The sequence below is a fragment of the Protobothrops mucrosquamatus genome, unplaced genomic scaffold (genome assembly GCF_001527695.2).
Source record: "Protobothrops mucrosquamatus isolate PMUCROS unplaced genomic scaffold, P.Mucros_1.0 scaffold4393, whole genome shotgun sequence".
Lineage (NCBI taxonomy): Eukaryota > Metazoa > Chordata > Lepidosauria > Squamata > Viperidae > Protobothrops > Protobothrops mucrosquamatus.
This window is the reverse complement of record NW_015390306.1, coordinates 137,657-165,523: the sequence shown is the minus strand read 5'-3', so window position 1 is coordinate 165,523 and position 27,867 is coordinate 137,657. Positions and strand designations below refer to the sequence as shown.

At 44.3% G+C, this 27,867-nt stretch overlaps 1 protein-coding gene and 1 non-coding gene across 2 annotated transcripts; both read left to right on the top strand.

The window, feature by feature from the left end:
- On the top strand, positions 1 to 26,441 carry LOC107298956 (the record flags this gene model as incomplete). The annotated part of the gene is made up of 14 exons (XM_015828313.1): positions 1 to 128; positions 2,487 to 2,630; positions 3,906 to 3,980; positions 5,349 to 5,519; positions 6,191 to 6,287; positions 7,425 to 7,648; positions 8,202 to 8,355; positions 11,205 to 11,413; positions 12,462 to 12,579; positions 14,596 to 14,801; positions 17,621 to 17,738; positions 21,213 to 21,382; positions 24,687 to 24,784; positions 26,303 to 26,441. Coding segments are annotated over 14 exons (2,051 nt in total), but the record flags the coding sequence as incomplete, so codon positions are not given.
- Positions 22,699 to 22,770, top strand: TRNAA-UGC. The gene has a single exon. It is a non-coding gene; the product is annotated as a tRNA-Ala (tRNA).
- Positions 26,442 to 27,867: the final 1,426 nt, after the last annotated feature.

Sequence of the window (27,867 nt, the reverse complement as noted above, 5' to 3'; positions counted from 1 at the left end):
ATGAACTCGGCCAGCGTATCTCTTTGACTGATAACATCGCTACTCAGTGTGGGTTCACCCATGGCGTTGACCTCTATGGAAATCCAGAAATCCGTATCTCATTCCTGGCTTGTTCCGTCCGCAATATGGTAAGATTTATGCCCTATCCTGCTTGAAGTTGGGCAGGAGAGTTTATAAACCAGATTCTGTAGGAAGAATGGAAATCTTCCCCAAGAAATCCAAGGCCTATTCAGATTTTGGAAAAAAACAAGGATTTCCTCCTGCCTCCTTGGAGAAGAGATCACAAAGGAAATTTGAAAGCTTAAGGCTACATTGGGAATTTAAAAACCCATAATCATTGCCAGTTGGCCTGGGCACCCAATGGAGGAGTTTCACACTGGAGGTGGCTGCTAGATTGATGGCAGACTCCACGCACACCTTGCTCTCTGTTCTCTACCCATCCATCTTTTTGGTTATCACATTGATGCATTATTCTCGTTGTTTTCCTCTGTCATTGTTTGTTTTATTCTATTATTTAAAACTCGGTTCTGTTTACATTCCTTTCATTTTCTTCCTTTTTATTATTGTAAGCCACTTAGAGCAGTGGTGGCGAACCTATGGGACGGGTGCCAGAGGCGGCACTCAGAGCCCTCTCTGTGGGCATGCGTGTCGTAACCCCAGTCCTAGGCCTTCAGCTGGGTTTTATAAAACCTTTTCACTTTAGGCCTCTGCCGCCATGTGCAAAAAAAAAAAAAAGGTTCAATAAGTCAATTTCAATTTCTCGCGGGAAAAAAAAGTTCTTGCAAAGTTGGAATTGATTGATTGAACTTTTTAGTCCCACCCAGTCTGCCATTACCACTGCAGCCATGCCCACCCAATTGGTCACGCCCAGCCAATTGGCCACGCCCAGCCAATGGACCACACTCGACGATGCATAAGTGGGTTTTGGGTTGCAGTTTGGGCACTCAGTCTCTAAAAGGTTCGCCATCACTGACTTAGAGTAACCCCACAGTGAGATAGATGGCAAATAAATTACAAATAAATATTGTAAAAAATAAAACTCTCGCAAAAATCAAACAAACAAACAAACAAACAAACAAACAAATAAATAAATAAATATTACAGGTAGTCCTTGACTTACAACTGTTCATTTAGTGACTGCTCAAAGTTATGTCATTGAAAAAAAAGTGACTTATGGACCATTTTTCACACTTACGACCATTGCAGCATCCCCATGGTCACGTGATCAAAATTTGGATGCTTGGCAACTGGTTGATATTTATGACAATTGCAATATCCCAGGATCATATGATCCCATTTTGTAACCTCCTGACAAGCAAAGTCAATGGGGAAGCAGACAGAAATTTTGGACTCAGTTAGGGTTATACGTTGAGGACTGCCTCCAAGTCATTACAAGCATATTAAGACAAAAGTAAAAGTGCTCTCAGATCAAGCTTGACTCATGATGATTGCATTTTTGAAGTTCTGGAGCAGTTTTTGAGAGTTCCTTGCCGCCTCCTGAGGTGTCCTTTTAAATTCTCAATCCAGCCTTAAGCTTTTAAATTTCTCTCGTAGTCCCTTATCCCAGGGCTTTTCAACCAGTGGTACAGGTACCACCTGTGGTACATTGGCACCTGGCAGGTGGTACGCGACCATCCTAGAAATGTGGTAGCGGGGGACGGGAATGAGCTGAACCGGTGGCAGCACCGCACAAGCCTGAGCGAGAGATGGCTGGAGCTGCAGGGCTGTCAGGGCTCAGCGGAAGCGCCAGGATCAGTGCTGCTTTCCAGCTGATCGGCGCTTCTTCGGGGCTGTCAGGGCTCAGCAGAAGCGCTAGGATCAGCGCCAGGCTCCAGCTGCAGCTCGGCGCTGATCCTGGTGCTTCTGCTGAGCCCAGAAGAAGCGCCAATCAGCTGGAATGTTGCAGCATCTCCAGAGTCTTGTGATTTACATTCGGATGCTTGGCAACTGATTCATATTTATGATGGTCACAGTGTCCCAGGGTCATGTGAAGTGACCAAAACCTGCTGCAACCACCCAGCAGACGGGGGGAATAAAAACCAAGCACCCCCCACCCCACCCCCGCTGCCAATCCTCAACAGAAATGCTCACAACAATGAAAACATCGGACAGGAGGAAGAGCGCCACCTGGCAGGCAGGCAGGTAGCTGTCTTGCTTGGCTGTGGCTTGGGGGGCACTTTTTTCAGTGCCATTGTAACTTCGAACAGTCACTAAGTGAACTGTTGTAAGTCGAGGACTACTTGTACTTCATCACTTTTTTTCTTTTCTTTTTTTTTTTGGGTCATCAAGTTTTTGACACCTTGCTAGGCAACGGGTGGCACTCGGATGTTGACATATCCTAAACGTGGTACAATGGGTGAAAAGGTTGAAAAGCCCTGGACTAGATGACCTCCAAGGTCCCTTCCAACTCTGTTATTCTATTCCCATTCCTATTCCATTTGAGACATTTTATTCATAGCAAATATTCTTTAAATCCCCTTGCTCAGTTTGACCAGGATTTCAGCCTCCGGCTCCAGGTGGAAGTTACCAGCCTTGATAACATAACTGCTGCTTATGAAGTGTCCATGAATTGTCTCCTTGATGCCCCATGGAGCCCTCGTGAGATTGTTTGTGAGGAGAATTACATGGAGGTGAGTAAAATAAGGCTCATCCATTTATTTGTCAGGGAACTGTGCAGCAGGTGTCCAAATGGGGAGTCAAACTTATAGTTTTGTATAACTAAATGTATTTTAATGTCTATATCAGGGATAGGCAACCTTGGCTCTTTTATGACTCGTGGCTCAGGAATTCTGGGAGTTGAAGTCCACGAGTCATAAAAGAGCCAAGGTTGCCTACCCCTGGTCTATATATACAGCAGACAAGATAGTCAGGCACATCACTACTCCCTGAGGTAAATGATCAGATAAATCTCAGCATGGTATACGGAGCCTACAGAAGAAAAAGACAGAGAGAAAAAGGGAAACTCTCCCTTTACACCCACAGCAACCAATCACAATGCAGATTGCCTCGCTCATGAGCCAGCACTCTTCAACCAATCAACTTATAACAGTGTGTTCTACTCATTGTACAACTTCACTGTTCCAGCTACTAAATTTAAATAACATTATTGAGGTAGTTTGATGTACCTAAATGGAATTTCTGGTTGCTTAGATTAAATCAGTTGAGTTTGCACAATATGCTAGCATGCTATTTTTTTAAAAAAAAATAGTGTCTCTGCATAGATACTGAACCACTTAAATATGAGTGGGCTGCAGCTGCCAAAAAAAACCCAATACAGTGGCAGGCTGCATCAATGGGGGATAGTATCAAGGTCACATGAAGTGTTAGTCCTGCCTTATACTGCTTTGCTAAGACCAGCCTTGGAACACGGCGTCCAGTTTTGGTCACCACGAAGCAAAAAAGATGTTGAAGCTCTAGAAAGAGTGCAGAGAAAAGCAACTAAGATGATTAGGGGGCTGGAGATTAAAACATATATAGAATGGTTGCAGGAATTGGGTATGTCTAGTTTAATGAAAAGAAGGACTAGGGGTGAAACGATAGCACTGTTCCAGTATTTGAGGGGCTGCCACAAAGAAGAGGGGGTCAACTTAATTTTCAAAACATTTGCAGGCAGGACAGGAAGTAATGGGTGGAAACTTATTAATGAGCGATCCAACCTAGAACTAAAGAAAAATTTCCTGACAGTTAGAATAGTTAATCAGTAGAATGACTTGCCTCCAGAAGTTGTGGGTGCTCCATCACTTGAGGTTTTTAAGAAGAGATTGGACAGCCATTTGTCTGGAATGGCATAGGGTCTCCTGCTTGAGCAGGGAGGTGGATTAGAAGACCTCCAAGATCCCTTCCAATTATGTTATTCTGAGGTAGATATAGACGTGGGTATTCAGCTGCTAATGTTTCCGCTCCAGGTTTCTGTCCGGCGGGCTGTCCCAGGAAGAGCAAGTGAGGCCTTGAATGAAGATTGGATGGCAGTGTGGCCTGTGGTAAGGATGCTGGCCGCAGTGGGGGCAGAGTTGTATTAATGTTGGGGTAATAGAAAGGGGAAATATGTGGTGGAATTGATGTAATTGATGCTGGCTGGGCAATTCTGGGAATTGACGTCCACACATCTTCAAGTTTTCAAAGTTGAGGAACATTGAAGTAGACATTAAGATTCTCCAGATGTGGGGGCTTCAGCTTCCAGAATCCTCAGCAATGGCTCCATTGGTGGGAAATTTGGGAAGCTGGCATTTATACATCTCAATGATACTTGGTTTAGAGAAGGTGGCACCCTTCTGATCTCCTTCTTCCTTCAACTGGAGAGGTACCACTACAGGCTTGTATTAGAATTCTGGCTTTAGAGTTAGATGTAGCTGTATAGGAATGCGAAGGAGACATGTTTGCTTCTGGCAGCTGCCTTAGACTCCACAGCATCTACCTGTGTTTTCCCCAAAATAAGACCAGGTCTTACATTCATTTTTGCTCCAAAAAACACATTAGGGCTTATTTTACAGTTATGTCTTATTTGGGGGGAAATATGGTACTAAATGCGTCCATCTGGCTGACAATTTTAACTGAAGCTTATTTTTGGGGTAGGGCTTATATTACGAGCGTCCTGAAAAATCATGGCTAGAGCTTATTTTCCAGTTGGGTCTTATTTTCGGGGAAATACGGTATATTGGTGGCTTCACTGACGCATGAACTTCCTGGTTGGAGACTTCATAAAAGCTTGCATCTCCTAGAACAGTGGTGGCAAACCTATGGCACGGGTGCCAGAGGCAGCACTCAGAGCCCTCTCTGTGAGCACGCACGCCGTCGCCACAGTCCTAGGCCTTCAGCTGGGTTTTATAAAACATTTTCGCTTTAGGCCTCCGCCGTCATGTGCAAAAAAAAAAAAAAAGGTTCAATCAATCAGTCAGTTTCAACTTCTCGTGGGGAAAAAAAAAGATCTTGCAAAGTTGGAATTGATTGATTGAACTTTTTAGTCCCACCCAGTCTGCCATTACCACCGCAGCCACGCCCGCCCAATGGGCCACACCCATCCAATTGGCCACACCCACCCAGTGGGCCACACCTAGCCAATGTGCCACACCCACCCGGCACCCGACAACGCATAACTGGGTTTTGGGTTGCAGTTTGGGCACTCGGTCTCTAAAAGGTTCGCCATCACTGGGCTAGAAGAATCTGTAGCACACCGTTAATTCTTCCCATTTCAACAGAAGAAGCATCGCACTTGATGAACGTAGCATGAAATGCCATTCAGCAAATATTGCAGCTTCCTCAAAACGTGTTTTCTTCATCAATGGAAGCCTCAAGCAGGACCTGTATCTCTGAACATCTCCTTCCTTCCTCCTCTGTGTTTGTCGTTGTAGGCTCAAGGGGCAATGAACCAAGTCTGGCAAGTGGTTTTCCATTTCCAAAATGGCGCCACTGAGAACATGACAGCTACCCACGCTTATAGCTTGGGCTATGGCTTCAATACAACAGCTACCCGTGTTCTCTTCCGCACCCCTTACAACACCCAGCAGACCGAAGTGGCTATGGTAAGAGAAGGTCCAATGTTTACTAAGATTCAGAACCAGGTCTGGTGGCAGAGGTGTGGCTGAGATAGAAGCCAAGCATTGTTTTGAAGAGCCTCACACCAAACTGACTCCGGTTTGGTTCACACAATAGATAAGGCGAAGATGTGGCTGGTTCGTCTACTCAGCTGCCTGATTAGTTTATGGTTCAGGGTATTCTGTGATCAAACCATGTTTCAGTTGACCATGGGTTAGGCTTCCAACTATGAAGAGCCACAGGTCGTAGTATATAGATAGTCCTCGAATTGCAACCATTCGTTTAGCGACCTTCGAAGTGATAATGGCGCTGAAAAAAAAGCGACTTATGACCATTTTTCACACTTAAGACCATTGTGGCATCTCTATGGTCACACGATCAAAACTCAGAAGCTTGTCAACTGGCATGTATTTAGGAGGGTTGCACGCGATCACCTTTTGTGACCTTCGGATGAGCCAAGTCGATGGGGAAGCAGATTCACTGAGCAACTGTGTTACTAACGTTAACAGCTGCCGTGATTCCCTTAACAACTGTGGAAAGAAAGGCCGTAAAATGGAGCAAAACCTCAGCCAAGGGGTGTAAAAGCTCACCTGATCTGAGTTGCTTAGGTGTTGGCACCAGGATAAACTGCGCCTCCGGGCTATTCCTTCCACTGTAGGTGCAGGGCTTGGAAGTGAGAGTAGCCCGAGCCACCATCTTCTATAAACAGGCCTGGATGATCCTGATTGTGGACACTGCTGTGGCCTGCCCTGTCAGTGAGTCGCTTTGCTTTCTTTTTTTTCCTGTCCCTCGATAGTTAACAGAGGATAACAAGGTGCTTCCCTCTTCCAATTGTGGACTGTGGGCAAGTCTTTCTTCCCCTTTTCCTTCCTCTTTCTACTTTTTCTTCCTTCCTCTCCCTTACCATCCCTCCTACCTCTTTCCCTTCCCTCTTCTCTCCCTTTCCACTCCCTCCTTCCCTCCCCCTCCTTCCCATTTTTCCTTCTTTCCTCCCGCTTTTTCTTCCTTCCTTTTTCTTCCTATCTCCCTCCCTCTTTCTCTCCCTTCTTCCCTCCCTTCCTCTCTCTTTCTCTTTCCATCCCACCTTCCCACTTTCCTCCCTTCCTCCACTTTTCCTTTCTTCCTTTTTCTTTTCATCTCTCCCTCCGTCTCTTTCCCTCCCTCCTCTCTCTCTCTCTCTTTCTTTCTTCCCTCCCTTCCTCTCTTTCTCTTTCCATCCCACCTTCCCACTTTCCTCCCTTCCTCCCACTTTTCCTTCCTTCCTTTTTCTTTCCATCTCTCCCTCCGTCTCTTTCCCTCCCTCCTCTCTCTCTCTCTCTTTCTTTCTCTCTTTCTTTCTTCCCTCCCTCCCTCTTTCTCTTTCCATCCCACCTTCCCACTTTCCTCCCTTCCTTCCACTTTTCCTTCCTTCCTTTTTCTTTCCATCCCTCCATCTCTTTCTCTCCCTCCCTCCTCTCTCTCTCTCTCTCTCTCTCTCTTTCTTTCTTTCTTTCTTTCTACCCTTCCTCTCTTTCCCTCCTTCCTTCCCTCCCTTCCTCCTTTCCTTCCTTCCTTTCCTCCCTTCCTCCACTTTTTCTTCCGTTTTCCCTCCCTCCCTCCCTCCCTCCCTCCCTTCCTTCCTTCCTTCCATCTGTCATGAATTACAGATAGAGAATAAAAGAATAAAGAGAATAAAAAACAAGATATAAATCCTTCAAAAAAGAGCAGCCAAAAATACTGACAAACTAAAATACCAGGCAAAGGGTCCATCCCCCCTTTCTAATCCGAAGCCTAGCAGAAGAGGCAAATTTTAAGAGCTGGATCTTCCCAGCAGAGTTTTACTGAGACCACGTATGCCATCTACCCTTAAATTCAGTGTTCGACCCCACACATTCACCTTCTGTCTCCTGCAGACCCTCCCACTTTTAGCACCACCGCCTTGCGCTGGACCACGCCACGGATCATGCCGTCGCTGGTGAAATTCCCCCTTCAGTTCGAAGATGAGGCCATTGAAATGGGTGTGGACGGGCGCAGAATTGATAGTAGCACGATTGTGCGGAATGGGTACAGCTTCCTGACAGACGCCGACTTCATCAGCATCACAGTCCCGATTGGAGCCGCAGGAGGAATCACCGAGGTCCGTGCTGGGGAGTGGTCCTTTCCCTAGGGGTGGCTGTTAGCCTTTCAGACAAGCCATCCCAAAGGAGCTTTTTCAAAAGGAAACTGGACTTTGTTTTTCTTTGAAGACATTTTGCTTCTCATACAAGAATCATCATCATCATCATCATCATCATCATCATCATCTTCTTCTTCTTCTTCTTCTTCTTCTTCTTCTTCTTCTTCTTCTTCTTCTTCTTCTTCTTCTTCTTCTTCTTCTTCTTCTTCTTCTTCTTCTAGTTCTTCTTCTTCTGCTGCTTCTTCTACTTCTTCTTCTAGTTCTTCTTCTTTTCTCCTCCTCCTCCTCTCCTCCTCATTCTTCTCCTCCTTCTCCTTCTCCTCCTCCTTCTTCTCCTCCTTCTCCCTCTCCTTCCTCCTCCTTCTCCCTCCTTGAGCTTCAAGGAGAAACAAAGTCCAGTTGCCTTTAGAAAAAGCACCTTTGGGACAACCATGATCTGGATGACTGAGAATCTCTACAGACTTTTAGACAAGAGGCTCAGAATGCATTATAACATTGGTTTGTTCCTTTCCAGAGTGACGTGATCGACAATCGTTATGGCACCATGTACAGCATCAAACTCCTCCTGGACCGCAGATGGCGAGGAGATGAAAGTGACCGGACCCGTCATCGGATCTTCAAGTTTATCCGCGCACCCTTTGCCCCACAGATACCGGTGCTCATTGACAGTAAGTTCTGCATCACGTTTGGCTTTTCCTAGAACAAAGTGAGCTGGCTTATGGAAGACAGATGGTGGAACAGAGGTTTAAGGTTGCATGGTGATGTTCAGTCATGTCCGAATCTTGCAGATTCTGTGGGCCAAGACTCTTCGCATCTTCCTATCTTGCACTACTTCTTTAAGTTGTTCTATGCTCTGGTGTCAGCTTTGATAGTGTAGGATCATGTAGCAAAAATTAAAATCTTGTTTGGATTGAGCTCATCTCAAAGTCTTATATTTATTTTGCTCACACGGTGCAAGGATTGATTTTCCTTTCCCGTCTCACCCAAAGGTGCATTTTTGAGAGGCAACTGAACTTCCTTGTTTTTCTTTGAAGATGTTGTGCTTCTTATCCAAGAAGCTTCTTCAGCTCTGACTGGATGGTGGGGAATGGAAGGAGTTATACTCCTTGCAGACAGCTGGTCATTTGCATTCTTTTAGAGAGTCGTTGAGGCCACCTGGAGGTTTATTTGTGCCCTCAAGGTCACCTGAGTGATGCAAATGGATACAACATCCTCTATCTCCAGTCTACAACTCAGTCCTTCCAGCAGTTCCAGGAAAGCTCTACACCCATTTGCACCACTCAGGACACAAATAAACCTCCAAGTGGCCTCAATGACTCTAAAAGGCAAATGACCAGCTGTCTGCAGGAGTATAAATCCTTCCATTCCCCACCATCCAGTCAGAGCTGGAGCAGCTTCTTGGATGAGAAGCGAAACATCTTCAAAGAAAAACAAGAAAGTCTAGTTGCCTCTGGAAAAAGCACTTTTGGGACAACCGTGATCTGGATGACTCCATAGTCCTTCCAGTCTCACCTTGCTGTTTCTGGTGGTTTCCTCTCCTATTATTAAAGAAGCCCATAGTCCCTTTAGCTTCTGAATTTAGTCAGGTTCCGCCGTGTGGTTCATGTACTGAAGATCTAAACAAAACACTGGAAAAAGTTTTAAGTTGGTAACCCAGTGTTTCTGAACCTGGGTCACTTTAAGAAAAATAAACTTCAACTTCCAGAATTCCCTCCTAGCCAGTAAGCTCTGGCTCACCTCTTTTAAAGTGACCCAGGTTAAAAAAAAATGACTTCTGGGACTGGTTCCTACCATATACTTTTAAAAAAAGTTTTATTGGTTTTTTAATTCTTAAAACAAAGTGCTTGAGACACACCGTGGTGCTGGCTTAATCAAGCATCCAAAAATAAAACCATATATGAATAGCTCAAATCAATACATCAAATATTCCCTCTCTATTTCCCTCAAATAGCATAATATATTTAAAATAATCCATTTCTAGATTTCTATAAATCCTAAACCTGTTTTAGAGCATTATGAATTTACAATTACCATAATCAAATTTAACCTTAAATAAATACATTCTCACTTCAGGTATCCCTTCTAGGTGCAATCTAATTCTTGATCTCTTAAATCCTTAATTTTATCACAAGTCTCATTTATTTCTTCTTTTACTACACAATATTTATCCTAATTAAAATAAAATATTAGTCTACCCTATACATATAGTCCATCAATCAATCAATCAATCAATCTCTTTAACATAGCAAAATAATATCAAACCTTAAATCATTTCCGTCCATTAAACAAAATTCAAATTCCAACCAAATAATTATCATACCTAAGAACACCCATGTTATCACACAAAAACATCAACTTGCTAATTTAACATAATCAATTAATTATTGAGTCAATCCAGATCTAAAAAGCCTCTTCAAATTTCTTCATTCCATTACATAGTAGTTTTCATAGAAATAAACTTATTATTCCAAGAAGTACATTCTTAATCTATTTAAGATATATATTCTAATAATCACCCATTTTTCTCTTACTTCTAACTCTAAATCTTAATCCTTAAATCAGTCCATAATTCTACAGTGCCTTTTAATACATTACATATAATTTCAAATTTCTTTTTTCAGTCTTATTCTGGCCTTCTTTTTGTGCCTGGCAGGTTTCCATAACAAAGCTTCCCTTTCAATCGATATATGTCCTTTTGTTGTTTGTAGTATCATTTGAATCAGTAAAAAGCATCCCATCCTCTGGATTGGGCGTCTATTTCTCTTGTCCTTAAAGCCTCGTTGCTTTAAAGGTTCAAATCTCAGTCTTTGGTTCTTCTGATCCTCAAAGATGTAGATGAAATGCTTATAAGGTGAAATAAATTCCTCTTTAATACCTTTTTTGATTTTATTAGAAGTGGTAGCATTTGCAAAGATGAAGTGTCAACAAAATCTAAATCAGTGCTTTCTAAATTAGTGACTTGAAGATATGAGGACTTCAAATCCCAGACTTCTCCAGTCAGTAACTGGGGCCCCAGCTGTTTTGACTCTCAAAAAAGGAGTGCTCTTTCAATTGGGTGGCCATATTTTCTTTATTTACAATGGACCTCAATTTACAACCATTTATTTAATTTAAGGTTACAACGGCACTGAAAAAAAGTGACTTATGACCATTTTTCATACTCACAACTGTTCTATGGTCGTATGATCAAAATTCAAATGCTCGGCAACTGGCATGTACTTAGGACGGTTGCAGTGTCCCGGGGTCATGTGATCATCTTTTGTGACCGTCTGACAAGCAAGGTCAACGGAGAAGCCAGATTCACTTAACAACCAAGTTACTAACTTTAACAAGTTCAGTCTGGATTCACAATTAATAATTGTGATGGCAAAGGTTGTAAAATGTCTTGCTTAGCATGGAAATTTTGGGCTCCGTTGTCGTAAGTGGAGGACTACCTGATCTCTCTGTCATCCCAACTACATCTGGGAAATTGTTGTAGGTGTAGTTTTCTCCAGCTGAAACCTCTGGTTCTCCTTAGACACGGTTCCAGAGAATGGCTACTTCGACGTCAGCATAGGGAACTTCCTCGCCGATGTGGAACTGTCTGCCGTTGCGATAGGCGGCAAACTCTTAACGCCACCAGAAATCAAAGGATATGGCTGCACCCTGGAGGAAGTCCCCAACGCCAACCACACCCGAGTTTTCATTCTCAAGGTCCCTTTCTCCAACCCGCTGGTGGAACAGAAGGTAAGACGGGAAGTTGCATGGCGACTTTCAGGAGACGGCTTTTGCCCAAGTGGCAGACATTTGCAGCTTTGATTGTGCCAAGGTGCTTGTCCCTCTTGCTCAAATGAGTTGATAACATCAAGCTTACTAAGTTGAGTTGCACTCATCTTTTGTGAAAGGTCAGAGCATGTTCCTTGGGCTCTTTTTTTTTCCTTAGGTAAGCTTTCCTTAAAATCACATCCTGCAGGCATGTATGATCACAGTTTCTCTAAGCCCCGGCCATTCAGGTGAGGGAATCATGGGATTTGTTGTCTACTCTACACCCTGCTGGAGGACACTAAAATATTGCATAATCTTGACCTTCCTGTGCAAAATAATAACCTAGGAACTTGTAGGTGAACCAAAGGGTATGCACATTTGTTCAGTTTAACAAGTGAACCTGATCTGCTTATTATGCTAAGCCCTAACAAAATTGGTTTTAACAGTGAATCTCCTCGCTATGAGTTATACAAGCAGTCCTGTTTAGTGACCGTTCAAAGTTACCTTGGCCTTGAAAAATGGGATGTACAACGGAGCCTAACACAGCCGTCCTAGCCTCCTCAGGGTCAAGTGATCAGAATTTCGGCACCTGTATTTAGGATAGCAGGGGATCCCTATATGCCAGTGGTGGCGAACCTATGGCACGCATGCCAGAGGTGGCACTCAAAGCCCTCTCTGTGGGCACGTGCACCATTGCCCCAGCAGAGTTTGCTAGAGTAGCGAGCACGTGGCGTTTGGAAGCGACAGGGCAGGAAGTGAGTGAGCAAGCGGCGTTGGCCTCCCGGGGATGCCCCAGAGATGGCAAGGGACTGGCCTTGGCCATGCTCACCCAGTCTGCCGTGACTTCAGCCACGCCCATCCAGTGGGCCATGCCCCCCAACCCCGCTGAGAGCACCATAATGCTGATGTAGCCCTGGCACTTTGCGATAAGTAAGTGGGTTTGGGGTTGCAGTTTGGGCACTCAGTCTCTAAAAGGTTCGCCATCACTGCTATATGCCAATGAGTTTGTATGAACTTTTTTCTCTTGTAGTATCTGTATGGCAACATCAGGAAATACACTCTGCACCTTGACTATACATTTTTCCTGCTCCCAAAGGGCAAGTCGTTTACCCATCCTGGAATAATTGAATGCGAAGTTGCTGATGTAGGTGAGTCTGCTTGGCCAAGCGGATCCAGAGTGCTTAAAAGTTATCTCCATCCAGTAAGATCAGGGGTAGGGAACAATGACATGTTTATGACTTGTGGACTTCAACTCCCAGAATTCCTGAGTCAGCATGGCTGGCTCAGGAAATCCTGGGAGTTGAAGTCCTCAAGTCATAAAGAAGGCCATCGTTCCCCACCTTTTGAGTTTGATGGTCTTTTGGGGCTGTAGCTTTAGAAAGAAGTGCTTCTGATTTTCCAAGTTCTAATGTTTCTTCCTTGATCGTCACTGCTTTATCAGGTCGTACTTCATGGATCCTGTAGGGTAGGGAGAGAGAAAAAACCGTGAGAGTATTTTATTTTTGAAACCCTTCCTTGATGCCAAGGATATTTCAATATTTGCAAAGGAATCTGGTGACATTGTTAACTCTACCTCACTGGCAAATGGGAGAAATTGGGGATGATAGCCCCATCTGTATGACATGGAGCCACACTTACTGTTAAGTTTGGTGCTCGGTGAGGCATCCACGAGGCAGCAGGTGAACAAACAACTCTTTATTTAAGGCAGACATGTCAAACACAAGGCCCGGGGGCCGGATGCGGCCCGCGACGTGGTTTCGTGTGGCCCGCGAAGCCATCCTGGAAACAGTGAGGGAACGGCCCCCGCTGCCTTGGCCCTGGCCCAGGCCGACCGGGAGGAAGCCAATGTACAATTTTGTGGTGGCCATCTATGCTGAAACGCATTCAGTCTTAGCTCCACAAGGCCGTCTGGAAACAGCGAGGAACCAGCCCCTGCCGCATTGGCCCTGCCCCCTGGGTGCATGCTGGGGAGGTGTCACCCTTTGTGAGGAATGAAGAAATGGACCATGCCTTGGCGCTTGCCCCTGTCACACCCCCTTCTGCCAGAGACCCTCAGATCTGTCCCACTCCTGCCCAGGCCCCCACAGGCACCTTTGATACGAATGATGTAGAGCTGGCCATGCCCACCCAGTAGGCCGCACCCACCCTGACCACACCCACCTGACCCCCCAAGGGCAGCCGCAATGCTGATACGGCCCTCAATGAAATTGAGTTTGCCACCCCTGATTTAAGGTTTAAACCAGCGGTTCTCAACCTATGGGTCGCGACCCCATTTGGGGTCAATCGACCATTTCACGGGGGTCGCCAAGCAAGGCTGTCTGCCATTTTTTTCCCCTTTTCCGGCGGGTGCCTTACCTCCCTTGAGCTGGGCCAGCTGGTGGTCGGCCTGCTCCGTCTCTGCCGCTTGCCAGCTACGCCTCGGCCGGCGCAGGGGGCGGAACCACGCATGCACGGTGCTCCCGGGCAGGGAAAGTCCTCGACTTACAACCGGTTGGGTAGTCCTCGACTTATGACCGGTTTAGTCCTCGACTTACGACCGGTTTAGTCCTCGACTTACGACCGGTTGGGGGTCACAGCATTAAAAAGGTTGAGGACCACTGGTTTAAACAGAAGCCCGGTTAACTACTGCTCCACCTCTATTTATACATTCAGCAATAGGCAACAGCCAATTGGATTAAGGTATCCTTCCTGCTTAACATATTATAATGAGTCTGCAGACAGCAAGTCTGGCACTTAACTGACAGAGTCTTATCACCTTTTTCAACTTTTCCAAGTAATTCACATCAATACATTATACTTACCACTTCAATATCCACTTGTTTACTGTGGTTCTCCTTCAGCCTCAAAACACTGTACATTTTCTGGCCATCAAACATTATCCATTCTGTCTACATTTTATGGCAGGTGTCCTTAAGACTTGTAGACTTCAATTCCCAGAATTCCTCAGCCAGCATGGCTGACTGGGGAATTCTGAGAGTTGAAGTCCACAAGTCTTAAAGTTCCCACGTTTGGAGATCCGTGTCTTATGGGAACCAGGCCAACTTGCCCTGTTCACCAAAGCCCCTTAAAATCAACTCTTATTGAGCAGGGAATGTGGAACTGACCTCAAATCTTTTTATTTTCCTTGCTGCATCTGATTGCTGCTCTTGTTCCCGTGTTCTCAGTTCTTCCCGTGTTTGAGGGCTTCTGCGATGGAGGACATATTGGCGTGGTCATGACCCACGGGACTCTGGATCGCTACTGGGTTCCTTATGTGGGTAACCTTCAACTGACAAATGAACTTGCAGTATCGCAGAATTACACCGTTCAAGATGATGGCAGCTACTTCTACCTGTTCGTGCCATTTTTGGCTACTGGCTTGATATACGAGGTGTGTGTGTATCACATTGGCTCCTGTAGATGACAGTTTCCAAGGAAAGAGACTTGGTGCATTATCCTACGTAGCTCATATTACACAGCTGTTAAAGATAACTATAGATTGAAGGCAGTCCAATACACATCTAGGCCCCGAACTAGTTGATTTATGGTGCATAAAATCCAATTAAAAAGGTATAAAATCCCCCTAATATAACCACCTTGGATGGAGAGCATGATTGTAGCCAGGTATCAGTGCTAACCAACCCTTCACTGTATATGAAATAAAAGATAAACATATTTCTTAATCTTTCATGAGGACAGAAAAATATTTTATATTGTAATAGATTTAGTGAGCCACATCTTGACTTTTATCTTTTCTTATATTTATCTAATGTTTTACCCTTCTCTATAGATTTTTTGCATATATACCTTTTTAAGTGTATTTTTAATGTGTACGTGTGACTGTAATAATAATAATAATAATAATAATAATAATAATAATAATAATAATAATAATAATAATAATAATAATAGTAAAGTTGGAAGGGGCCTTGGAGGTCATCTAGTCCAACCCCCTGCTCAGGCAGGAAACCCTACACCATTTCAGACAAATGGCTGTCCAGTCTCTTCTTAAAAACTTCCAGTGTTGGAGCATTCACCGCTTCTGGAGGCAGGTTGTTCCACTGGTTAATTGTTCTAACTGTCAGGAAGTTTCTCCTTAGTTCTAGGTTACTTCTCTCCTTGCTTAGTTTCCACCCGATGCTTCTTGTCCTGCCTTCAGGAGCCTTGGAAAATAGCTTGACTCCCTCTTCTTTGTGGCAGCCCCTGAGATATCTGTCTGTCTGTCTGTCTGTCTGTCTGTCTATCTATCTATCTATCTATCTATCTATCTATCGCCTGAAGGCAGGACAAGAAGCAACGGATGGATGTAAAAAAGATGTTGAGACTCTAGAAAGAATACAGAGAAGAGCAACAAAGATGATTAGGGGACTGGAGGCTAAAACATATAAGGAACGGTTGCTGGAATTGGGAATGTCTAGTTTAATGAAGAGAAGGACGAGGGGGGACATGATAGCAGTCTTCCAATATCTCAGGGGCTGCCCCAAAGAAGAGGGAGTCAAGCTATTCTCCAAAGCGCCTGAAGGCAGGACAAGAAGCAGCAGGTGGAAATTGATCAAGGAGAGAAGCAACCTAGAACTAAGGAGAAACTTCCTGACAGTTAGAACAGTTAACCAGTGGAACAACCTGCCTCCAGAAGCGGTGAATGCTCCAACACTGGAAGTTTTTAAGAAGAGACTGGACAGCCATTTGTCCAAAATGGTATAGAGTTTCCTGCCTGAGCAGGCGGTTGGATGACCTCCAATGTCCCTTCCAACTTATTATTATTATTATTATTATTATTATTATTATTATTATTATTATTATTATTATTATTATTATTATTATTATTAGTATCTCTCTATTTATCTCTCTCTCTCTCTCTCTCTCTCTCTCTCTATCTATCTATCTATCTATCTATCTATCTCTCTATCTATCTCTCTCTCTCTATCTCTATCTCACTCTCTAATTGTTTGTAGTCCATATTTTTTGTGCTGGCCTATGATCATTATAAATGATTTGAAAATGCCATTTCTATATGAACTACATCCAATACGTGAAAGGGTGTTCCAATGAAGAGGGCATGGATTTATTTTCTGTAGAGTAGGACAAATGGGAAGAAGCTCACCGAGGGAGATCCAAACCTGATATAAGGAGGATTTTCCTGATCTTGAGAGCTATGAAGCAATGGATCAGCCTCCCTCCTGGAAGGATGAGGTTCAATCACTGGCGGCTTCCAACCAAGCAAAGGTTGGACAGCCCCATAATGGTGGGATGATCTGAAGATCTCTGCTTTAGGCAGGGGGTTGGACTAAAAGACTTTGTGGAATATGTCTTCCAGCCCATTGATTCCATGAGAAGGAAGCCTAAAAGACAGTCACAAGCTTTCCTTCTGTCTTAAACCCAGAGAGCTTTTTAACTCATCATAGGCTAGATCAGACATGTCAAACACAAGGCCCGGGGGCCGGATGCGGCCCACAAAGTGGTTTCATGTGGCCCGCAAAGCCATCCTGGAAACAGTGAGGGAACAGCCCCCGCTGCCTTGGCCCGGGCCCAGGCCGGCCGGGAGCCAATGTACAATTCTGTGGTGGCCATCTATGCTGAAATGCATTCAGTCTTAGCTCCACAAGGCCGTCTGGAAACAGCGAGGAACCAGCCCCTGGGTGCATGCTGGGAAGGTGTCACCCTTGTGAGGAATGAAGAAATGCACCATCGCCTGGAAGTGGTCAGCAAACGGCCCTTGCCTACTTCACATATCCGGCTTGATGGGCTCCGGCGGAGGGGTTTCAGCAGGCAGTGGGGCTCCTCCAGTGGACCATGCCTTGGCACTTGCCCCGGTCCCATCCTCTTCTGCCAGAGACCCTCAGATCTGTCCCATTCCTGCCCAGGCCCCCCACAGGCACTCTTGACACGAACGATGTAGAGCTGGCCGTGCCCACCCAATAGGACACACCCACTCTGTCCATGCCCACCCAGTAGGCCACACCCAACCTGGCCCCACCCACCCGGTCTCCTGAGGGCAACCGCAATGCTGATGCGGCCCTCAATGAAATTGAGTTTGATACCCCTGGGCTAGATGGAGAAACAGCCAAATGGCAACCATATGCAGATCTTTCTCCTTAACTGTATCTCGTCATTTGTCCTGGGCAAAGGGGCAAAGAGATGGTGCACCTTCCAAGGTGAGCAGGCTGGCATGGAACTGTCTCCAACCTCTGTCTTTCCTCCTTGGCTCAGGATATCTCTCTCCGCGGAGTTACTGTTCGGCTAGATTTCAGCCTGCGGGATAACAAGACACTGCTGACGATGGTGGAGTTCTCCAGATCTTGTATCTTCCCTACTAGAAAACTATTGGGTGAGTCAAGATGTATAACAGTGGCTGGAACATCCCTTTAGTCATCCTGCTAGGTCCTTCAGCCCCAGACAAGGCTTGCAGACAAGTTCTATTTTCACAAGGACAGTGCAGGTTCTCATTTTATTTTCAAGGTATGGGAGTCTTTAGACTAAAACTAGCTCAGTTTAACCATCTAGCAGGGCCTTTGCTCTTTATAGCCTTTTGTCTCCCGCCGCCACGGAATTGTCTGTAGACCTTTCCTCTTCCCAAATCCCATTTGGATTGCTGGGGTGATTTTCTGGAGATGTCTATGGAGGTTCTCAGTCATCCAGGTCATGGTTGTCCCAAAGGTGCTTTTTCAAGAGGCAACTGGACTTTCTTGTTTTTCTTTTCGTTTTCAAATTTTTATTAATTTTCAAATAAACAAATTCTTAATACAAATATGGTGCACATAAAAAAAAAACCTATTAAACATCATATTTTCAGAGGTGATCGGCAGTCCCCCCCCGCATCCACCCTCTCTTTCACCCTTCCTACCTACTTAATAATAATAATAATAATAATAATAATAATAATAATAATAATAATAGTAAAGTTGGAAGGGACCTTGAAGGTCATCTAGTCCAACCCCCTGCTCAGGCAGGAAACCCTATACCATTTCGGACAAATGGCTGTCCAGTCTCTTCTTAAAAACTTCCAGTGTTGGAGCATTCACCGCTTCTGGAGGCAGGTTGTTCCTCTTCCTTTCCTCCCCCCCCTACCCACACCTCTCTTCTCTTCCAACTACCCTACACATCCCACCTCCTTCTTTTCCTCAACCTTCGGATGCAGTTTGGGGGTACCAGCCGACCACCTTCTCTTCACAAAAAAAAATATTCATTATTTCTCTATAACATATTAATACACCAAATTTTATATAACTCTACCCCCTTCATCCCCTTCCCCCCTCCCCCCCTGGACTTCCCAGAACTGAATACAGGGATAAGCACATAACATCCCAAATCTAAATAAAGCTACCCAAATATAATACAATCAAATATTAACATAGTTTAACTCTAACTTTCTTGTTTTTCTTTGAAGACGTTTCGCTTCTCATCCAAGAAGCTTCTTCAGCTCTGACTGGTTGGTGAGGAATGGAAGGATTTATATTCCTTGCAGACAGCTGGTCATTTGTCCTCAGGGTCACCTGAGTAGTGCAAATGGGCGTGGAGCCACCTTGGCTGCAGGATGTTTTCTGCCCTGGGTCCCTTCACGGTTGAAGACAGGCGCACAGGCTGTTGGGGATGAGTCTGTGTTGTTTGCATCTCAAACTGAAGGGCAAATGGTTCCTGTAGTCTGCAATGTTTTCTGGAAATACATTCGTGCTCCTACACCAGTTGATTTTCTGGAGAGTTTTGGCAATACCAAAGCTCATGATGTTTGGCAGTCTTGCAAGATTTCAGCCTTTTTAAACATTGCAACATTTTAATTTAATTCTGAGAAGTAGTGGCTGCTAGTGTAGGAGACTAGGGATGACTGTTGGCCAACAGTCTAATGTTGGAGGTTTGATTGTTGAACCTCCTGCTAAAGACAATTTGTTTTTGCATTACTTTGACTTGACATTGTGCTATCCACCCACGGAGGAGATATATTGGATATCAACAACCTTTTACAATTTGGGATGAAGATTTATGCCATTATTGTTCCTTCTTCATGATGCCTCCGACTGTCTCGTGTGTTTAGACAGCAATCTTCATTTTGAGATCCTCGTTTTTCAGCAGCCGACCTCATGGCTTAAACCCATATTTAGACACCCTTCCTTCCTTTTTTTAGATTTCATTTAATTAAAACTTCTGAAGCATTCGCAATTTTGCGCCCTGGTTGGTGTTTTGGTTGGTCCTCATAGTGTTCCAAGAAAACCAGTTTGGTGTAGTGGTTAAGGCATCAACCTGGAAACCAGGAGACTGTGAGTTCTAGTCTTGTCCTAGGCACAAAGCCAGTGGGGTGACCTTGGGCCAGTCACTTTCTCTCAGCCCTAGGAAGGAGACAAGGGCAGAGCACATCTGAAAAACCTTGCCTGGAAAACTGCAGGGACTGGTCCATACAGTCTCTGAGAATTGGACAGGATTGAATAAATATTTCACTCAGTTTGGGATGTTCCTTTTCAGCATGCTTTACAGCAGTCTGCATTTCAGGATTTCTTCAGCATGAGTCTTCTTTTCTGAACTGTGTGTGTGAATGTAGATTTCTGTGTGTCTGCCTTTTGTTGAAAGCTGCCTGGAATTCTTCTGTTTTTTGAAGTCGCAAGATGTAACTCAGAGACTCTGATTGTCTATGGAGATTCTCAATCATCCAGGCCATGGTTATCCCAAAGGTGCTTTTTCCAAAAGGCAACTGGACTTCCTAACAAAATGAAATTCAGTGGTGAAAAAAGTAAGGTTCTACATTTAGGCAAGAAAAACCAAATGCACAGGTATAGTATAGGGGGTACCTTGCTCAATAGCAGTAACTGTGAGAGGAATCTTTGAGTCCTAGTGGACAATCACTTAAATATGAGCCAGCCGTGTGCTGCAGCTGCCAAAAAAGCCAACACAGTGCTTGGCTGCATTAACAGAGGGATAGAATCAAGATCACATGAAGTGTTAATACCACTTTACAATGCCTTGGTAAGGCCACACTTGGAATACTGCATCCAGTTTTGGTCACCACGATGTAAAAAAAATGCTGAGACTCTAGAAAGAGTACAGAGAAGAGCAACAAAGATGATTAGGGGACTGGAGGCTAAAACATATAAGGAACGGTTGCTGGAATTGGATATGTCTAGTTTAACGAAGAGAAGGACGAGGGGGGACATGATAGCAGTGTTCCAATATCTCAGGGGCTGCCCCAAAGAAGAGAGAGTCAAGCTATTCTCCAAAGCTCCTGAAGGCAGGACAAGAAGCAATGGATGGAAACTAATCAAGGAGAGAAGCAACTTAGAACTAAGGAGAAACTTCCTGACAGTTAGAACAATTAACCAGTGGAACTACCTGCCTCCAGAAGCGGTGAACGCGCCAACACTGGAAGTTTTTAAGAAGAAACTGGACAGCCATTTGTCCGAAATGGTATAGGGTTTCCTGCCTGAGCAGGGGGTTGGACTAGATGACCTCCAATGTCCCTTCCAACTTTATCATCATCATCATCATCATCATCATCATCATCATCATCATCATCATCATCATCATCATCATCATCATCATCATTATTATTATTATTATTATTTACTATTTTTCTTTGAAAATGTTTTGCTTCTCATCCAAGAAGCTTTTTGGCTGAGAAGAGAAATGTTTTCAAAGAAAAAAATTAAGAAAACCCAGTTGCCTTTTGGGAAAAAAGCACCTTTGGGACATAGACTCTGACTGTTTTGGAAATAAACTTTGCCAGGTGGGAAGTTCTGGATTAAATGACTTCAATTCCCTGGTTGCTGGAACTTCGGTGGCATATAAATGTAATTATTTCATTGTTGTTATTCTGCAGTATGCCTTCCCAATGGAACCATGACTGCTATCATGCTCAGCTTGGATACCAAACCAGAGTTAAACCCTAACAGAACTCATCTACGGGATAAGAACTGTAGACCAGTTGCAGTTGATGACACCAAGGCCCTCTTCATTTTCTCTGTGGCCACCTGTGGTACCGTCAGAAGAGTAAGTAAGAGATGTTTGAATGTGGATGGGAGCCAGGATAATGAGGAACTTGAGTGTAGGGTAGCTGTGCCTCAGAGGATTCATCCATTATCCAAGAAGTAGAAGATGCTGCATAGAGGTCTATGGAGATTCTCAGTCATCCAGGTTATAATTGTCCCAAAGATGCTTTTCCACAAGGCAACTGCATTTTCTTGTTTTTCTCTGAAGACATTTCACTTCTCATCCAACAAGCGATGAAGCTTCTTCGATGAGAAGTGAAACTTCTTCAAAGAAAAACAAGAAAGTCCCGTTGCCTCATGAAAAAACATCTTTGGGATGCTCCATAGTGCATCTGCTCCTTCTCTGTTGTGTGGCATTGTCTTCCTTCTGACTTAAATTCTGGGGGATTTGCAAGCCTCTTATGCTGCTTTTGGTACCATGAAGAATCGTCCTATGAAGGATAAATCTAGTCAAGGAATAACTATTTGTTCCATGAAGTTTCAAAACGGGAGGATTTCAAGATCTGCAGATTTTCACTGTTGGCTTTTTTTGACTGAATCTGCATGTCAACAAGGAGTATTTCTGCAGCTGCACTGTTTCCATCACCCCCTCCAAACCTTGTGAAACAATTTAGAAATAATCATATGGATTGTCAAGGCTGAAACTTTGGCAGCTATGTGCCTCTGCGTTTCAACTTGCCTTTAGAGTAAGGGGGGAGGTGTTACTTTTGAGTGGGTTAGATAGAGAAATTAAACTTCTACAATTCTGCTGAAGACCGTGAGAGCCTGAAACCTTTTCAAGGACACCAGAATAGGTGTCGATTTGAAGCAGATGGTTCCCATAACAAAGTGAACTTGTTTATATGGACTACGTAAGATGGGGGTTTGGCTGGGAAAATTATTGTTTAAGCCTATGATTTGGTGTTGGAACCTCAAAGTTAGTTTTTCTTCGACATACCCATGCAGTGTATTCAATAAACAGTAAGATTTTCGGAAACAGGATGAACCTGGAGTTTTATTTGGATTCTCGAGCTAGAGGTTGACATTGATTTTTCAGGATAGCTGATCTTTAAATCCTGAAAATGCAGCATGAGCTGATAAGTTTCATCCACCCATCCTCATATTTATTTCAGTACAGGTAGTCCTTGACTTACAACTGCAATTGAGCCTAAAATTTATGTTGCTAAGTAAGACATTCGTTATGTGAGTTTTGCCCCATTTTACGTTTGTTAGGTGAATCACTGCAGTTATTAAATTAGTAACACAATTGTTAAGTGGATCTGGTTTCCGCATTGACTTTGCTTCTCAGAAGGTCACAAAAGTTAACCAAGCAGGAAAGGGGATGTAGCTCAGTGGTAGAGCGCATGCTTTGCATGTATGAGGTCCTGGGTTCGATCCCCAGCATCTCCACTTTTACAACTGGAAGGGGGAAAAAATACAAAATGTCACAGCCAGGAGGCAGCACTCGGACGAGCCTGGCTGATCTTTGGGAAGCCATCTCACTTCCTCTTTGAGGATGTGCGTGAACAGAAATAAATTAGAAATAAAAATCCTATCCTATCTTATACAGGTAGTCCTTGACTTACGACCACAAACGAGCCCAAAATTTCTGTTGTTAAATGAGAGATTTGTGAAGTGAGTTTTGCCCCATTTTGTGACCTTTTTTGCCTCAGTGGTTAAGTGGATCCACTGCAGTTGATAAGTTACTGTAGTAATACAGTTAAGTGGATCTGGTTTCTCCATTGACTTTGCTTGTCAGAAGGTCCCAGAAGGGGATCACGTGACCCTGGGACACTGCAACTGTCATTAAGGTGAGTCAGAAGTCAAGCATCCGAATGTAAACCACGTGATCCTGGGATGCTGCAACGGTCCTAAGTGTGAAAAATGGCCATAAGTCACTTTTTTCAGTGCCGTTGTAACTTTGAACAGTCACTAAACCAACTGTTGTAAGTCAAGGACTACCTGTACTTGGCAATTAAAAAAAAAACCTTAGTTGCCCAATGGATGCATACGGGTTGGGAGATCCTAGTATTTTGGGTGTGGGCAGGGGTAGGCAACCTTGGCTCTTTTATGACTCGTGGACTTCAACTCCCAGAATTCCTGAGCCAGCATGGCTCAGCTTGGAAACCTCTCCCTTTCCCCTCAGCGTGGCTGGCTGAGGAATTCTGGGAGTTGAAGTCCACGAGTCATAAAAGAGCCAAGGTTGCCTACCCCTGGGGGTGGGAGAAAAATGGGGCTGGGGTCTCCTCAGAAGAAGTTATGTCCTTCATGGAGTCCCACCACTTCAGAGCAACATGTTAAACCAGCTATTCCCAACTGATTTGTGTGGAAGTTGACCACTTCATGATGGCCTGGGACCAGAAGTGTGACAGTGAGTCCAACATTTTAAGATGTATTCTACAACAATTCCATGTGAATTGGGACTCTCTGTGTGACCTTGAAACCCAACCATATTGAACGTCCTTAATGCCAAAGAAGTGGAATATAGAACTTACAAAAGTTCATTTAGTAACCATTCAAAGCTACAACGGCACTGAAATAGATGATTTATGACCATTTTCCACATGACTGTTGCAGCATCCCTGTGGGTCACGTGATAAAAAATTCAGACTCTTGGCAACTGGTTCATAGTTATGACGGTCACAATGTCCCAGGGTCGCGTGATCCCTTTTGCGAGCTCCTGACAAGCAAAGTCAATGGGGGAAGCCAGATTCACTTAACAATTGTGTTAGCAACTAAACAACGGATGGAAACTACTGTAATCAAGGAGAGAAGCAACCTAGAACTAAGGAGAAACTTCCTGACAGTTAGAACAATTAACAACTGGTCTCCAGAAGTTGTGAATGGTCCAACACTGGAAGTTTTTAAGAAGAGACTGTACAGCCATTTGTCTGAAATGGTATAGGGTTTCCTGCCTGAACAGGGGGTTGGACTTGATGATCTCCAAGGTCCCTTCCAACTTTTTTTATTATTATTATTATTATTATTATTATTATTATTATTATTATCATCATCATCATCATCATCATCATCATCATCATCATCATCATCATCATCATCATCATTATTATTATTATTATTAACTGCAGTGGTTCACTTAACAACTGTAGCAAGAAAGGTCATCCAATGGGGCAAAACTCACTTAAGGACTGTCCCGCTTAGCAACAGAAATTTTGGGCTCCAATAGTGTTTGGAGTTTTGACCTCAATGGTGGGACTGCCAATATCATGCAGCAGGATTGCCCCTTGGTGGTGCATCCTTGGATTGGCATTCAACCAATCCTTCCGGTGAAGTTAAACGTTTAGCATTGTCTTTCTTGCTTTCAGCTTGAAGGGAACTACTTCATCTATGAAAACGAAGTGATTTTCGAGAGAGAGATGATTCCAGAAGCAAACCCCATCATAACCAGGGACCCTCAGTATAGGTAAAAAGCAAAAAAAAAGAAAAGAAAAAAAAGACTCTTTTAGAGCAGGGGTATCAAACTCAATTTCATTGAGGACCGCATCAGCATTACGGTTGCCCTCGGGGGGGGGGCGGGGGTGTGTGGCCAAGGTGAGTGCAGCCTACTGGGTAGGCGTGGAGGGAGTGGGTGTGGCCTACTGGGTGGGCATGGCCAGCTCTATATCGTACGCGTCAAGGGGGCCTGGGCAGGAGTGGGACAGATCTGAGGGTCTCTGGCAGAAGGGGGTGGGATCGGGGCAAGCGCCAAGGCATGGTCCATTTCTTCATTCCTCACAAAGGGTGACATCTCCCCAGCATGCACCCAGGGGGCGGGTCCGACGCGGCAGGGGCTGGTTCCTCGCTGTTTCTAGACGGCCTTGTGGAGCTAAGACTGAATGCGTTTCAGCATAGATGGCCATCACAAAATTGTACATTGGCTCCCGGCCGGCCTGGGCCAGGGCCAAGGCAGCGGGGGCCAGGGCCAAGGGCCAGGGCCAGGGCCAAGGGCCAAGGCAGCGGGGCCAGGGCCAAGGCAGCGGGGGCCGTTCCCTCACTGTTTCCAGGATGGCTTCGTGGGCCACACGAAACCACTTCGTGGGCCGCATCTGGCCCCCGGGCCTTGTGTTTGACATGTCTGTCCTAGAGGAAGATGGTCAAGCTGAGTCAATTACTGGTTATTATATCATATAATATATGTGGGTATATGCATAATTCTGTATTGATTTATTTTTGTCATATTTATGTATATGCGAGGTTGGTGACCCTTTGAGAGCTGAATGCAACGAAATTTCATTTTAATGTATGCTGATTAGTGTACATTCAAAGTGACAATAAAGTCAAAGTGTATAAAGTGACTCGGGGGCAGCTTACAAAAAATAAAAACCCAAATCTGGAAACAATAAAACAATAACTCTCTACATACACACATAAACACACATACACACACCCACACACACACGGTGACAACAATCAAACGAGCCACTTGATGGGCTCCATCTCACTCTGGATTCCTCAGGCCCATTGGCAAACAAGGTCTTTGGGGCCTTGCAAAAGAGAGTCAAAGTGGAAGCCAGTCTAATCTCTGCAGGGTGGGAGCCACCACAGAGAAGGCCCTTCTTCTGGTTCCCGCCAGATGTCACTCCTTAGAAAAGGGGACCCACAGCATTCCCTGCCTCCCTGCACTGGTGGGACGGGTGGATGTGACCGGGAAGAGATAGTTCTTCAAATAAACTGGTCCCAAGCCATGTAGGGCTTAAAGGTGACGACCAGCACCTTGCATTGTACTTGGAAGCAAATCGACAGGAGAGGTGACAGCTCTGCACACCTGCACAAAACCATGCGGACCTCTGGATTTTGAACCAATTGGAAGTTCCGGATGCTTTTCAAGGGCAGCCCCACGTAGGGTGCATTGCAACAGTCAAGACATTAAAATGTCAAATTGTACAATATCGTGATGGGAGGTGTCATGGCGTTGCTTTTTATTTTTGTCTTGGATCGCTAGATTGACTCTGCGCTGCCGTTACCGGCTCGATGAGACCCTCCGAGTATGGGCACAGCGATTACTGACGGAGGGGGTGGCTGCCAGACCCCACCCCGTTGGTGTCAAAGGTAAGAATGTCTTCTCCTGCGGGAGATCTTGAATTGGATCGTTCCTGATGGTGGCTGATGTCGTTTGATGAACAGTGCTGCTGAGATAAGCCTGGGGTGTGTGTGTATGCTTCAGTCCCTAAAGTGTGGTTAACGCAACTCCACCTAGTCACAAGAAAAGGCTTAGAAAAGGGCCCTGCTTAATGCAAAGTGACGCTGTTCCACTGAGGAATAGGTTGTAATAGAGACAGGATGCAATCTAGCCTCCTCCGTTGGCGTTTATACACCTTGCTGAGTTACCTGAACTAGACTGTTGTTTCTCTGTGTCATATAATATATGTGGGTATATGCATAATTCTATATTTATTTTTGTCATATTTATGTAGTGTATATTGGAGGTGCTGACCCTTTGAGAGCTGAATGCAATGAAATTTCATTTTAATGCATGCGGATTAGCGTACATTCAAAGTGACAATAAAGCCTATTCTATTCTATTCTATTCTATTCTATTCTATCCTATCCTATCCTATCCTATCCCATTCCATTCCATCCTATCCTATCCTATCCTATCCTATTCTATCCTATTCTATCCTATTCTATTCCAAATCTCTATTCTATTCTATTCTATTCTATTCTATTCTATTCTATTCTATTCTATCCTATCCCATTCCATTCTATCCTATCCTATCCTATCCTATCCTATCCTATCCTATCCTATCCTATCCTATTCCAAATCTCTATTCTATTCTATTCTATTCTATTCTATTCTATTCTATTCTATTCTATTCTATTCTATTCTATGCCATGCCATGCCATGCCATGCCATGCCATGCCATGCCATGCCATGCCATTCCACCATATTGTTTCTTTTATTTTGAATAAAAATAATATTTTGAATAGTTTATTGAATAAACTCCAGATAGTCCTCAGCTTACAGTGGAGCCCAAGATTGATGTTGCTAAGTGAGAAATTTGTTAAGTGAATTTGGCCCCATTTTACGACTTTTCTTGCCACGATTGTTAACTAAATCATTGCAGTTGTTAAATTAGTGACACAGTTGTTAAATGAATCTAGCTTCCCCACTGACTTTGCTTGTCAGAAGGTCGCAAAGGAGATCACATGACTCCCAGGACACTGCGACCGTCGTAAATATGAACCGCCTGTCAAGCATCCGAATATAAATCATGTAACCATGGGGCTGCTGCAATGGTCCTAAGTGTAAAAAATGGCCGTTTTTTAGTGCCGTTGTAACTTTGAATAGTCACTAAACGAACTGTTGTAAGTCGAGGACTTCCTGTATGACTAACCAAGGCACAGCCATCTGAACCAGAGTGAATTGCCCGAATCAAAACTTGAGGTTCTCTCCAGATGTTATTAGACCAATGTTTCTTAACCTTTGGCAACTTAAAGATGCATAGACTTCAACTCCCAGAATTCATTGCTGGCTGGGGAATTCTGGGGGTTGAAGTCCACACGTCT